General features: G+C 33.8%; 1 protein-coding gene across 11 annotated transcripts in view; it reads left to right on the top strand.

The window, feature by feature from the left end:
* Rttn (rotatin) overlaps nt 1-16,127 on the top strand; it is a 210,727-nt gene that overhangs the window by 90,834 nt on the left and 103,766 nt on the right. For all 11 annotated transcript variants that reach the window (XR_015443133.1, XR_015443131.1, XR_015443132.1 and 8 more), the window contains exons 27-28: nt 8,575-8,729; nt 12,573-12,792. Coding sequence is in view for 4 of the 11 variants with exons in the window: in XM_087191413.1 (XP_087047539.1) it covers nt 8,575-8,729; nt 12,573-12,792 (375 nt within the window). In the remaining 7 variants the exon portion in view is untranslated. The remainder of the gene's footprint in view (nt 1-8,574; nt 8,730-12,572; nt 12,793-16,127) is intronic.

Consider the following 16,127-nt stretch of genomic DNA (forward strand, 5'->3'; position numbering starts at 1 on the left):
TTTAGAGTATGATGCTTCTTGCTCTGTACTTTGTATGACGTAATCTCTGTATAAGTCTATCCATCTGTAATACAGAAATAAAAATGAAATGCTTCTAATTTAATAAAAAATTAAATGAAATTTTGTTTTCTTTTTAGCATGTCTATTAATGTGATTACTACATGTTCTGTGTCTGTTAATATGGCTGCTATTGCTAGAAATAATCTTTATATATATCTTTAGTTACAGTTTTTTAAGTTGGAATAAAAGGACAAACTACAGAATGCTAGTTTTATTTGCTTAATAGCCTATAAAATTGGCAAAGATTTTAGCATTGATAATCCTTGGCATTGGCTTGGGTGCTGTGGACCTTTTCACTTCCTGGTTAGTCATGTACATTGGTATACTTTTTGCAAGGACAATTTGGCAACATATAGTAAAGAAGTTAAAATTTTTAAAAAACTTAAAATTATTATCATGATTTGATTTAGATTACCTTGTTCAGAATTTGTATATAAGATATAAATGAATTGATGACGCTATTTCTTGTAGCTCAGTGAAATTATAAATCATTGATTATCTAGTAGCTAGTATTATAAATCCTCTTTTATAATCAGATATTAAAATAATTTTGAGGAAATATTGGTAATAACATTAAGTAGAAGAAAAGTTTTACATATATATATTTTTTTGGGTGGGAGTGGACTGGATTTCACTATAATTTAGGCTGACCTAAACTCACTGTGTAGCTCAGGCTGGCCTTGAACTCTTGGTAGTCCTCTTGCCTCAGCCTCCCGAGTCCTGGGATTACAGGTTTGCACCACCACACACAGCAGAAAATAGTTTCAATAGCAAATTTTTCCACTTAATATCAGGTTTGCCTTTAAAAGAATCATACCACAGTGATATATTTGCACCCATGTTCATAGCAGCACAATTTGTAATAGCTAAAACTTGGAAGCAGCCCAATTGCTCGTCAACTGGAGACTTGATAAAGAAAATGTGTTTTTTTTTTAAAATGGAGTACTACTCAGCCATAAAAAATGAGAAATTAGAGACATTTATAGCTAAAATGGATGCACATTGAGGCCATACTCTTAAGTGAAATAAATAGAACACACATGTGTAAATACCGAATAGTTTCTCTAGTGTGAGAAACAAAGTGTAAACAAGAACTAAAAGGTATAATAGATAATGTGAAATAGGAAGAAAAGGGGCAAAGGGGAAGGGGAAGTGGGAAGGGTAGGGGAGAGGAAAGAAGGGAATGGAATTAATGAGAAAATGAAAAAATAGAAACAAAGCCTTTGTAAATAGGGAGGGATGGAGGAGTTGAAGGGAGGGCAGGGGAAGAATAAGAACCAAGAGAGATTATATAAATGTGCAAATTTCCAATGATGAATGTCATATTATATACCTAAAATGTACCAATAAAATAAAATTGTTTAAAAAATCAGGTTTTCTTTTAGGGACTTTAGTGCTCTGTAGGGTCTTCATAGATTCATTTTATATTTTTTAATCATTGTATTTTTATTACTACATGTTAATTTTACCAAATATTGGGTTTTACTGTGGCAATTTTTGTACATGGATATTACATGGTTTGGTCATACCCATTCCCTCATTACTTTACTGTAAACCTGTCTTTCTACTTTTTATTCTCTTGTTCTTGTCTAATAATGTCCCTTCTTTCATTTCTTTTTCTTTCTTTCTTTTTTTTTAAGATTTCATATATTAGGAAAAACATGTAACACTTGTTTCTGAGTCTGGCACATTTCGCTTAACATGATGACCTCCAGGTGTATTCTTTTTCCTGCAACTGACAAGATTTCATTCTTCTGTATGGCTGAATAATATTCCATTGTTTATATATACTAGATAATTCTTTTTCCATAGATTGGTACCTAGACTGATTCCATGCTTTGCTAGTATGAGTTTTGCTTCAGTGAGCATGGATATGCAGATATCTGTACAGTATACTGACTTTAATTCCTTTGAGTATAACTGGTAGTTCATATGGTAGTTCTACTGGGTTTTTTTTTTGAGGGGGGTACCAGGAATCAAACTCAGGACTTTGCATTTGCCAGGCTGGCATGGCTCTACTGAGCTACATCCCCAGCCCCAGTAGTTCTAATGTTAGTTTTTTTTTAATTACTTAAATTGTTTTATTGGTACATTTTAGGTATACAACACATTTACATTTCTCATTGGAAACTTGTACCTTTACATGATGCATCTTGGTTCTTATTTTTTCCCCATTCCTAGCTCTCCCTTCACCCCCTCCACCCTTCCCTATTTACAAAGACTTTATTTCCATTTTTTCCATTTCTCATCATTTCTCCTTTCCCTTCTTTCCTTTCCCCTGCCCCTCCCACTACCCCTACCCCTTTGGACCTTTTCTTCCTATTTTACGTTTTCGATTATTCATTCTAATCATTGGTACATTTTAGGTATACAATATGATGACATTCATCATTGGAAATTTGCACCTTTACATAATCTCTCTTGGTTCTTAATTTTTCACCCTTGCCCAGACCTCCCTTCAACTCCTCCATTGCTCCCTATTTACAAAGATTTTGTTTTCATTTTTCCATTTTCTCTTATTAATTCCATTCCCTTCTTTTCTTTCCCCTACCCCTCCCACTTCTCCTTCCCCTTTGCCCCTTTTCTTCCTATTTCACATTACCTATTATACATTTAGTCCTTATTTACACCTTCAGTTTCTCACACCAGAGAAACTATTCGGTATTTATACATGTGTGTCCTATTTATTTCACTTAATAGTATTGCCTCAGTGAGCATCCATTTAGCTATAAATGTCTCTAATTTCTCATTTTTTATGGCTGAAGTACTCCATTTTATAAAAAAACCACATTTTCTTTATCCAATCTCCAGTTGATGGGCATTTGGGCTGTTTCCAAGTTTTAGCTATTACAAACTGTGCTGCTATGAACATGGGTGCACATATATCACTGTGGCATGATTCTTTTAATTCTTTGGGGAAGATACCCAGCAGGGGAATAGTGGGGTCAAATGAGACTTCCAGTCCTAGTTCTTTGAGGTATCTCCATACTGATTTCCACAGTGCTTGCACCAGTCTGCACTCCCACCAGCAGTGGAGCAGGGTTCCTCTTTCCCTACAGCCCCACCAGCATTTGTTATCGGTTGATTTCATGATAGCAGCCATTCTTTCTGGAGTGAGATGGAATCTCAGCGTTGTTTTCATTCACATCTCTCAAATGACCCTGCTGTTAGTTTTTTGACGAATCTCCATATCGACTTAGATGATGGATGTCTGTACTTACATCCCTAACCAACAATGTACAAGTGTTCCTTTCCCCCCACATCTTTACCAGCATTTTTTTTCAGTATTCTTGGTGATAGGCATTCTGACTGAATAAGATGAAATCTCAATGTAGTTTTGATTGGCATTTTCCTAGTGGTTAAAGATATCGAACGCTTTATTATATGATTATTGGCCATTTATGTTTCTTTTCTTTTTTTTTGTTTCTTCTTTTAAAGATTGTCTGCTCAGTTCATTTGCCCATTTTGGATTGGATTATTGGTTCTTTTATTGTTTTTGAGTTTTTTATATATTTGAAATATTAATCCTCTTTCAGAAGAGTAGCTGGAAAAGATTTCTCCCCCATTCTGCAGTCCATCTCTTCATTATGTCGTCTTTTTTTGTTGCGCTGAAGCTTTTTGATTTGATACAGTTCTATGTGTCGATTCTTATTATTTCCTGAACTAGTGAAACCCTATGGAGGAAGTCATTGTCTGCCTGTAACTTCAAGTATTTTACTTTTGTTTTCTATTAGCACTTTCAGAATTTCAGATCTTATATTTAGGTCTTCAGTCCACTTTGAGTTGATTTTTGTACAAGGCAAGAGATGAGGATTGTTTCAGTTGTATATCAGTAAGCAGTTTTCTCAGAACCGTTTGTTAAAGAAGCTCTTTTCTCCAATATATATTTTAGGTTCCTTTGTCAAAAATCAGATGACTGTAGCTGTTAGGTTTATTTCTGTTTCCTCTATTCTATGATGCTGATATACATGTCTACTCTTATGCTCATGCCATGCTGTTTTTGTTACTGTGGCTCCATAGTATATTTTGAAATCAGGTGTTGTGATGCCTTCATCATTGTTCTTTTTTGCTCAAGATTGCTTTGGCTATTCTGGGTCACTTGTATTTCCATATGAATTTTAGTATTTTTTTTTCTGGTTTTGTAAAGGATGTCATTGGTATTTTGATGAGGATTGCAGTGAATCTGTAGATCATTTCCAGTGATATGGCTATTTAAACAGTATTAATTCTGCCAATCTGAGAATGTAGAAGGTCTTTCCATTTTCTTGTGTCTACAGTTTCTTTCTTCTGTATTCTGTAATTTCCATTGTAGAGGTCTTTGGCATCCTTGGTTAGTTTAATTCCTAGGCATTTTATTTTATTTTTTTGATGCTATTGTGAAGGAAATTATTTTATTGATTCTTTTAGAGCTAGTTCATATATAAAGAAGCTATTGATTTTTGTATGTATGTTGATTATCTTGCCACTTTGCTTATTTATCAGATCTAAGAGTCTTTTCTTGGAATCTTTAGGGTCATTTAAATATAGGATAAAATCATCTACAAATAAGGAAAATTTGACTTCTTCATTCCTATTTGTATCTGTTGTGGCTTAAACCTAAAGCACTCTCCAAAAGTCTCATGTGAGTTGGACTTTGAGAATGTGATTGCCTCTCTCTCTCTCTCTCTCTCTCTCTCTCTCTCTCCATCTGTCTTTCTGTCTTTCTGTCTTTGCCTTTGTCTTTTTTTGGATTATAGGGCTAAGAGTTGAGCAATATTATTTATCTTTTCAAAGAACTGTTTCATTGACCCTTTGTTCTTTTAGTCTCTAGTTCATTGATTTCAGCTCTGATTTTTATTATTTATTTCCTTCAATTGAGCATCATTTTAATTTGTTTTTTTTAGACCTTAAAATGTTTCATTAGGCTATTTGAGATCTCTCTCATGTTTTAAAAATATAAGCACTCATAGCTATAACTTTCCCTCTTAGCACTGCCTTTGTTGTAATCCAGATTCTGATATTTTTTTTGTTTCATTTTCATTTGATTCTAGGAATTTTTAAAATTTTCACCCAATTTTCTTAATGATCCACTGATTGTTCAAAAGTGAATTGTTAAATCTCCAAGTGTTTGTGTAGTTTCTCTTGCTCTTGGTTTCTAGTTTCATAGCATTGTGATATAAGAAGCAAGAAATTATTTCAGTTTTTTTGTGTTTGTGAACACTTGCTTTATGGCCTAAAATATGAGGTATTTTAGCGAAAATTACATAACTTTCTGTGGCTTAAAAGAATGTTGTGTAATTTGACTGATGATTTCTTTGTTTTTTTCTTTTCTGGACCACCTATCTGTTGGTGAGAGTGAGTATTGAAATTATCCACTATTATTTTTTTTCACTTTATTAAATTCTTTTATTGGTACATTGTAAATATACAACACAATTACATTTCTCATCGGGAATTGTACCTTTACATAATGCATCTTGGTTCTTATTTTTTCCCCATTCCTAGCCCTCCCTTCACCCCCTCCACCCTTCCCTATTTACAAAGACTTTATTTCCATTTTTTCCATTTCTCATCATTTTTCCTTTCCCTTCTTTCCTTTCCCCTGCCCCTCCCACTACCCCTACCCCTTTGGACCTTTTCTTCCTATTTTACGTTTTCGATTATTCATTCTAATCATTGGTACATTTTAGGTATACAATATAATGACATTCATCATTGGAAATTTGCACCTTTACATAGTCTCTCTTGGTTCTTATTTTTCACCCTTGCCCAGCCCTCCGTTCAACCCCTCCATTGCTCCCTATTTACAAAGATTTTGTTCCTATTTTTCCATTTTCTCATATTAATCCCATTCCCTTCTATCCTTTCCCCTAGCCCTCCCACTTCCTTCCCCTTTGCCTCTTTTCTTCCTATTTCACATTACCTGTTATACATTTAGTCCTTATTTACACTTTCAGTTTCTCACATCAGAGAAACTATTCGGTATTTATTCATGTGTGTCCTATTTATTTCACTTAAGAGTATTGCCTCAATGTGCATCCACTCAGCTATAAATGTCTCTAATTTCTCATTTTTTGTGGCTGAGTAGTACTCCATTTTATTAAAAAAACCACATTTTCTTTATCCAGTCTCCAGTTGATGGGCATTTGGGCTGTTTCCAAGTTTTAGCTATTACAAACTGTGCTGCTATGAACATGGGTGCACATATATCACTGTGGTATGATTCTTTTAATTCTTTGGGGAAGATCCTGAGCAGAATCCACTATTATTATATTGGGGCCTATCTGTCCCTTTTTAGTGAGTAGGATTTCTTTATGAAGTTGTATATATTTACATTTAGCGCATATATTTACAATCATATTCTTGGTAGATTGTTCCCTTTACCGATATATAGTGACTTTCTTTGTCTTTTTTGATTCATTTTGACTTGAGGTTTGCTTTGTCAGGTGGAACTACTCCTGCTTGCTTTTGGATTCCATTTGGATGGAATATGTTTTTCCGTTCTTTCACTGTCAGTCTGTGTTTATCTGCCAGTGAGGTATGTTTCTTAAAGTCAGGAAAGGGTTGTGTCTTGTTTAATCTAATCTCCCAGTCTGTGTCTTAATTGGAGAATTAAGACCACTTATATAAAGAGTCATTATTGAAAGGTATGTTATTTTGTTGTTCTTATAATGTTGGATTCTTTCCTAATTCTCATTTGCTTATCTACACTTCCTCTTCTGTGTTTTTGATCTCTTTAAAGTATGATCTGCAGGGATGGCTTAGTGGTTGTGAATATCTTCATGCTTGTCTTGAATAGTCTTTGTATCTTCTTAGATTTTTTAGGATTGATTTGCTGTATCTATGTTATTTTATTTTCACACCTGAAATACATCATTTCATGCCCTTCTGGTCATTAGCATTTCTGATGAATAATCTGTTTTTATTCTGATGGGTTTGCCTTTATAAATGACTTGATGTTTCTTTCTTACAGCTTTCAGTATTCTTTCCTTGTTGTATATCTTGGCAGTTTAAATATGATGCGATGCGTGAAGATTCTTTTCTAGTCTATTCTTTTCTGTTTGGGATTCTAAATGCCACCTATATCTGGATGCCCATTTGTTTCCCAAGATTTGGGAATTTTTCTGCTATTATTTCACTCAATAAATTTTCCACACCCATAGTCTATACCTTGGCACCGGTTTCTGTACCTGAAATTCATAATTTGGTCTTTCAGTTGTATCTTAGGTTTCTTGGATGTTTTGTTTGTAATTTGTTTTTTCTTTATTACTATTTGATAATTCATCAGTCTTGTCTGCAAGCTCTGAAATTCTGTCTTCTGTTTCATCCAATCTATTTGTGAGGTTTTCTACTGAGACTTTGATTTGATTTGGAGAGCTTATTTCCAGGATTTCTGGTTGGTTCTTTTTCACAGTCTCTCTTTGCTGAATTCCTCCTTCACATCATGCATTGCTTTCCTCAATTTATTCAGCTGGGTTTTTTTTGTCCTCTTTGAAATCCTTGATAAATGTCAACCTTTCGAATTCTTTGTCCAGCATTTCATCCATTTTGAGATGTTTGAATTCAGTTATTGAAGAGTTATTAAACTTTGGAGCAGTCATGTTGACTTGTTTTTTGATATTTTTTGTGTTTCTAGGTTGAGATTTATACATCTATTGGAATATCTTCCACTTTTATCTGGGGGTGATGACTTGATCCTCTATATTACTTAGAGAGAAGAAAATAAACCATGGTAACAGTGACAACAGACAGACAAACCAGATATTGAAATACAGTAAAAAAGAAAAGCAAGAGCTATATCACCAGTAATAATAGAAAAGTTCAGTAATAATGTGGAATAAACTAAGAGGCTTATGGTTGCAGTGGGAGTTCCCCTACCAAGCCAGAGTTAGCATTGCATACTGCTTCATACTTTTCTCTATGTTGGCTCTCTGTTTTTCCATACTTCTTAGCTTTCCTGTCACTCTTGATTCTCAGAGGGCTTTCTCTCTTTGGAATATAGTTTATCCTTTTTAATTCTTAGCTCTTCTCACCCTCAGAATAACATGATGGAGACTTCTATTCAACCATTTTATTCAGAATTCATAGATTCACTTCAAAATGCTTATTGTGTGCCTCCTGCAACCCAACCCTGTACTGTAGAAAACAGGACTCCTGCTTTTAGGGGACTTGATGTAGAATTTAATATCAGATTTGTTTATATAATTCTGTTTATATTTCCACTTACAGAAATGGAAAGGATAATGTGTACCAATGTGGATCTCTGTGAAGGATGATTATGTGTGATTTTATTTGTCTTGTTGTGCTTCTATTTTCCTCCATTTTTTATAATAGATTTCCTTTCTGTTTGTTGAGGTAACACATTAAGCAGCTGTTCAGTTTAGAACATCTTTATTAATGCAGTTAGAGCCCAGACCTACTGTTTAAGTAATTAACTTAGTTAATCCAGAACAGTTTGTAACAAAAATCTTTATAGAAAACAGCACATAATTCAATTAGAGAGTAAATATATTTTTTTTAAATTTCACTTTTTAGAATCCAAACCCCCTGTTAGACCTGCTGGTTCTGACAGAGTCACAGGCACGAGAAGAAACAGATGACATCCGGACTGCTGTCAGACAACAACTGCAAAAAGAACTGATTGCTCTTTTCAATACCTTACTGCTCAGTTTTATGGCAGTTACTGACAGGTACTATTTGTATCATTGAAGGTTTGGGGACATTTATACTGAACCTAGTTTTCTTCTGATTTTTCAGTGTTTTACTTCTCATTTCTTTAAAATTAAGATAAAAATGCATAAGTACTAATCAGTTACAATTAATCTATATTTCATTTGAATCTCTGGTGTAGCTTGAATGTACCTTCTCAATCTCTTACACACACACACACACACACACACACACACACACACACACAGTGTTAGGGAGAAAATTGAAGTGTCTATTTTTCCTCTGCTCTTACACCCAGTCAACACAGAAGACATTTGACACCAGATACATGCATTTCTCTCCACTAGCAAGCAAACAGTTCTTTAACTGTGTACAACATCTGTGTGTTGTCTGATTCAAATTAAATTCTGATATTCTCCTTCTGGAAAGAGTATCCAATTCAACATGTTGAGGGCTCAGTTCCAAGAGTCCCCCACTCACCCCCAACTACACATGCCAGCTAGAAGGCCCAGGTTGTTTTACCAGTTCTTATGTCCACTGGCTATAAACTGGGTTTGCAACAGCCCTCTCCTTGGGTGATTAATATGCCACGATTGGCTCACCGAACTCGTATACACTTACCTGATTTATTATAAAGGATGTGACAAAGCGTACAGATGAAGAGATGCACAGGGTAAAGTGTAGATGTCTGGATGTGCCACTTTCAGGAATCTGCACTTGTTCAGCTATCCAGAAGTCCTTTTGGGTTTTTATGGAGACTTGCATAGACATGATTGTTAATGAACTAGGTTGGAAACCCAATAAGGCATGCCCATTTGAACATTCTTCTTGGTCTTTCTTTGTAGCATTTCTCCCTTCATGGTATGAGACAGGAACCCTGTAAAGTGAGGAGTCTTATTATGATCTACTGACGAGGACTGGTTAAAAAGTTTCCTGTTTTTGAAGTAGGATCTTGCTGTTTTTTAGAATTTATCAGTGAAGTTGTCTGGTCTTAGAGTTTTCATTATTTGGGAAGATTTGATTATTGGCTAAATCTATTTACTTGCCATAGGCCTGTTCAGATTTTCTCTTTTTTTTTTATAATTTGCATATTTTCAATAAATTATCTAACTTGTTCATAGTATACCTTTATAGTTCTTTTAATTTTGTCAATAGTGATGTCCTCGCTTTCGTTTAAGAGTTTAATAATTTGAGTACTTTTTTATCTTTTTCAGTCTAGCTATAGGTTTATCAGTTTTACTAATGTCTTCAAAGATTCAGCTTCTTATTTACTTTTCTATTTTCTGTATTTCATTTATTTCTGTTCTAATTTTTTTTATTTGCTTCTGTTATTTTGTTTTAGTTTTTGTTTCTTTATAATATAGAGTTAGAATATTGATTTTAGATATTTCTTTGATGTAGTTGTTTATAGATATAAATATCCTTCTACTCACTGCTTTTATTGGATCCTCTGGGTTTGGGTATATTGTACTTTCATTTTCATTTTTCTCAAAGTATTTCCTTAGTGATTTGTTTGTGACCTATTGGTTATATAAGAGTTTCTTAAGTTGTACTTATTTGTGAATTTTGCTATTTTCTTATCTTAATCTCATTCTATGTGGTTAAATTATCTACCAAAACATTTCACCTCTCAAGCTTTTTTCCTGAGCTTTTAGACTAGTCTACTTTTTGTTCTTACCAATTGTTTCAGATAGTAGGAGCTAAAGCTCTTACCTCTGTATGTTTTCTTTTATTTATTTATTTATTTTTTTGATACCAGGGATCAAACTGGGTCCTTGCTCTTGCGAGGCAGGTGCTGGAACCACTGAGCTAAATTCCCGGCCCACCTCTGTATGTTTTCAACACATGTTCCCCAATAGTGGATTTAACCCAGGATGAGTTTCAGATTAGATGAGATAAAGGCAGGCCTTTTTTTTTAAAAAAAAAATCTTTTACTAATGCATAGTTGTGGTGCAAAGTGATTACATTCATCATGGAGTGTTGGTATATGTGTGTAATACATCTTAATTCTTTTTACTTCTCCTTCCTCTTCTCTCCCTCCCGAGATCCCTTTTCTATTTTCAAAAGATGTCTCTCTGATTCCTATTATCCATCACTAATTTGTCCTTTAAATTATTTATACTTTGGGTTTCTCATATAAGAGAAACCATGATATTGATACTTGCATGTCTGATTTATTTCACTTAACATTATGGTCTCAGGGTACATCCATTTTTCCACAAAGGAAACTCCATTTGTGTAAATATATCACATTTTCTGTATCCATTCATCTGTTGATCAGATTTCCTAAGAATGACACTTTCTAGAAAGCAGAAAGACATTCCTCATCTTGTACTTAGATCCCAAAAGCTTGCTAGAGGCAAAGACTTGATCCCAAACATGCATGACATTTGTAATGAGCTACATGATAAGAACATGAGGGATGGAAAAGAGATGTACTTTCAAAAGAGAAACAGAATTGAATGACCAGTGTATTGAAAATAATATGGGATAAAGAGATAAAAGTACAGTGGTACCTTGGTTCATGAACTTAATTTGTTCTACAATTTTGGAAAAGATGGCCACATTCATGTTTGTGTGGGAAAGATGGCCGTGGTTATGTTTGTCACCTGATGCAGAGTTTGCAAACAAAAACAAAATTTTGTCAGATGCTTTTGAGAACCAAATTGTTTGCAAACAAAAGCATTCGTGAACCGAGGTACCACTGTCTAAATAAAATAGGTAAGAAAGTAAATATGGAAGAAGGATGTTGAACGTGTTGATTTCTGATAATTTCATTTTTCTCTATGGAGCTTGGGGAATGTTTGCAGGTAAAAGGTATGCCACAGGTTAGACAATTGGAATGGCACCAATCCCTGTAGTTTAGTTTTCTTTCTGAAGTGATTAAGGTAAGAAGAGTAGTGAGAATGATTTATTTATGTATGTTAAATGTTAAAAGAAAGCAAAAACTTTTTCTGCTTGTTTGTTTTTGGTACCGGGGATTGAACTCGGGTCCTTGGCTCTTGCAAGGCAGGTGGCAGAACCACTGAGCTAAATCCCCAGCCCTTGAGCTAAATCCCTGGCCCAGCAAAAACATTTTAATAGTATTAATTAGATTCATTTTTTATTGAACTGTAAGGAAGTCAACTTAAGTGACATTCAGGATCTAAGATTTTTGTTTCTAAAATAATTTAAAAGTAGTTGGATGATGAGTATATAAAATTATGATCCTAAAAAAATCGTATACCATACTTGATGGATAGGTAATAATGTAGTAAATAGTTATCAATTTTTGAGTCTACTTATCTGAAAAAATTGAAGAAATTTCACATTTTGTTCAGTATTTTGTTATGTAAATTATTATCTTCTGTGAATTATTTGAACCCATTATGAGCTGCTTAATTTTAGGAATTCTGTTTTCTAATAGAAAATATTCTCTTGATCTTCTAATCTCACTGTTTTTCTTAATTATATGTTAAACTCATTAAACCATTCTTTTCTTTTTAGTTGTACATGTGAAAGACAGTATAGTTAATTGAAAATTAAAGTTTTGCATGACACTAAATGGGTTACATATAATCTTACTATATACCACCTATACTCAAAATTTGTTCAGTTTTTTTATTTCAACTTTTTCACTATTAGGTGGCAACATTTATATATTTTTTCATATAATTTTTAGTTATATTTGACATCACATACTTTAGTTGGTACTTTTGTTATGTTTCCCTTGAAAAGTCTTGTTTTCAGAGAGAACATTTTCTTCTATTTTGTCTGGTTCCTACTTCTAATATGTCTTAAGTAGCTTTCTACATCCAGTAAGATGGCTTATTAAGCCCATTATGCTTGTTCTTTGATTGATTTTCTTCCTTTTACATGCTTAGGAAATGCTTGGAACTTCTTTATGTCTTCCAAACCCAGCTGGGTCTAAAACTGCTCCAGTGTCTGAGGATCACAGATGCTCCTCATTTCTATGGGCTGCCTTCCCTGGAGCGGACTTTAAGGGGGATGGCTCACCTCACTGCATTTCCAGGATGGAGTTCACATTCTCCTTCTACAAAGCCACTTGAAATTTGTGTGAAGTACTTGTCAGGACTTCTCGAGGTATGTAAAAGCAACAACTCCTCAAATAACAGCTGTTTACTGTTTATTAATTGCATTTCTTATATACCATGTGTGGGTGCATTATATCTTACTATATTTAAAGTTATTATACAGTATTTACATAGCTCATCATAATGGTTAAATGTATTAAAATTAAGTAAGATCACACTTATACTCTCATTTTCATGAAAAACTAAGGCTTACATTTAGGTCTCTTCATTTGGGTAATTTGTTTATTTGTAATTTGTTTACTCATTTATTTTGGTTAATCTTTTTAATTGTGAGTACGGCACATATTCAGAAAATACACAGAATAAATACGCAGAACATAAATATGAAGCTTAGTGAATTCTCACATAGTGAGCACCCATGTAATTACCCCCTACCCAGAAATAGAGTATAGCTGGGATCCTAGCAGCATTCATCTTATCCTTCTTGCTTTCTACTTCTTTCTCAAAAGGTAGTTATTTTGGTTATTTTTGGCATTCTCCTTCTTTGCATTTCTTGATAGTTTGATGACTTTAAGTCTGTGTCTATATAGTGTATAAAATAATTTGATTTTTAAAATTGTATAAATGGAATCATATGTCTGGGCTGGTTTCTTTCAGTATACTTATGACATTCATTTTGTTGCCTGTAGGTGGAGTTTAATTTCGGTTTGTATGGCATTTGATATACTACAGTGTTGAAGTACATTTAGTTTTTTTTTTTCTTTCAGTTTAGGGCAATTTTGGGTACTGCTGTTGTGAACATTCTTATCTTTTGGTAAAAATGAGTACGTTTATATCTATTTTTACATTTTATTTTCTAAATCTTAATAAACAATATTTATATATTGACCATGTTTTCAATTTCAAAATAAAGCCCTTTAATTTTTACCCATTGATTTAATTCAGTGGTAAAGCAATGCAAGAATTCAGGCCCACAGTTGTTGTTATGTTTAAAGATTATAAATTGTTAATTTTTTAAAATAGATCTAGAATCATTCAGACTTTTTTGTTTTGGTCTTGGTTAGGGTTTTCTAGAAAGTGAGATTTTTATCTAAATTTTCAAACTCATTATCATAAAATTATTCAATTAATGTCTGCTGAATCTGTAGTGCCTTTCATTCCAGACATTAACTATTTCTTTCTACATTTTCTCACATGATTTCACTAGTAGTTATATGTTTTTTAGTTTTAATCAAAGAATGAACCTTTGATTTTATTGATCTTTTAAATATCTTTCCTCTATTAATTTCTATGTAAATTTATTATTTCCCTTTTTGTTTAATTTGTGGCTTTTTTTATAACATTTTTAGGTCTGGTTTTCTTTTTTTTTCCTACCATTAAGTTTATTGGTACATTTTAGGTATAAAATACATTTACATACATCATTGGGATCTTGTACCATTACATGAGTCTCTTGGTTCTTTTTTTTTTCCCCCTCCCTCTGCCCTCCCCTTACCGCCTCTATCCCTCCACACTTGCAAAGATCCTGTTTCCATATTTTCCTTTTCTCATATTTTTCCCCCTCTTCCCCTCCCCCTACCTCCCCCACCCCCTAGACCTTTACTTCCTATTACACAATATCAATGACACATTTTTAAAATTAAAATATCAAGACCTAGGAGACATTACCACAGGTTTTACAGAATTTAAAAGGATATAGAAAGCATATTTCAAAAATCTGTTTTGAAACAAATTTGACAACTTCTTTTTTTTTTTATTAAATTCTTTTATTGGTATATTGTAGGTAGACAACACAATTACATTTCTCATTGGGAATTGTACCTTTACATAATGCATCTTGGTTCTTATTTTTTCCCAATTCCTAGCCCTCCCTTCACGCTCTCCACCCTTCCCTATTTACAAAGACTTTATTTCCATTTTTTCCATTTCTCATCATTTTTCCTTTCCCTTCTTTCCTTTTCCCTGCCCCTCCCACTACCCCTACCCCTTTGGACCTTTTCTTCCTATTTTACGTTTTCGATTATTCATTCTAATCATTGGTACATTTTAGGTATATAATATACTGACATTCATCATTGGAAATTTGCACCTTTACATAGTCTCTCTTGGTTCTTATTTTTCACCCTTGCCCAGCCCTCCGTTCAACCCCTCCAGTCCTCCCCATTTACAAAGATTTTGTTCCTATTTTTCCATTTTCTCATATTAATCCCATTCCCCTCTATCCTTTCCTCTAGCCCTCCCACTTCCTTCCCCTTTGCCTCTTTTCTTCCTATTTCACATGACCTATTATACATTTAGTCCTTATTTACACTTTGAGTTTCTCACACCAGAGAAACTATTCGGTATTTATTCATGTGTGTCCTATTTATTTCACTTAAGAGTATTGCCTCAATGTGCATCCACTCAGCTATAAATGTCTCTAATTTCTCATTTTTTATGGCTGAGTAGTACTCCATTTTATTTTAAAAAACCACATTTTCTTTATCCAGTCTCCAGTTGATGGGCATTTGGGCTGTTTCCAAGTTTTAGCTATTACAAACTGTGCTGCTATGAACATGGGTGCACATATATCTCTGTGGTATGATTTTTTTAATTCTTTGGGGAAGATCCCCAGCAGTGGAATAGCGGGGGAATTTGATAACTTCTAAGAAGTACCTTGGAGGACAAATTAATGAAACTAACTCTGGAGGAAATATAAAATTTGAATAGCACCTATTAAAGAAAGTATATTCCTAGCTTGAAAACCTACCTATATGACAACAGCAGGCTCGTATACTTTTTAACTGATAAATTATATCAAACATTTAAAGCAGAAATTAAAAAAGGAACACTTCTTCCCTCATTTTAGGAACTCAACATTGTGCTAATCCTAAAACTGGATAAAGATAATAGAAGGAAAAGGTATGAACATAGATAGAAATTTGTTTAACAAAACAAACTCTTAGAAGTCAGATCTGGCAGTATGTAGAAAGTGGTTTTGTTATAGGGATGGCAGTGTTGGTTCAGCATTGGAAGATCAACCCCCAAAAGTCATCATTTTAACAGAGGAAAGGAAAAAGCCATTTGATCCTGTCACTAGTTGCAGAAAAAGTATTGGACTAAATTCCACATCTGTTCATGGTAAAAGCTATCAGGAGCCTAGAAGTAGAACAGAACCTTCTCGACAGATTAAAGACATGTACTCCATATTTCCACCGAGAACGCCTTATACGAATGGAGAGGACACAATGCTTTCTCTTTAAGGTGAGGAATAAGAGCAGATATGCTTACTCTTCATCTGTCCATTAAACTTTGAAACCTAGGCCCAACCAAAATAGTCTGGCAATAAAATGACACAATTAGGATAGGATTGACAAGGTAGAAGTAAAATCTTTATATGCAGAT

This window comes from Heterocephalus glaber, unplaced genomic scaffold (genome assembly GCF_053883595.1).
Source record: "Heterocephalus glaber isolate CG9 unplaced genomic scaffold, H.glaber_assembly_v1.0 deba00000331, whole genome shotgun sequence".
NCBI classification, from domain to species: domain Eukaryota; kingdom Metazoa; phylum Chordata; class Mammalia; order Rodentia; family Bathyergidae; genus Heterocephalus; species Heterocephalus glaber.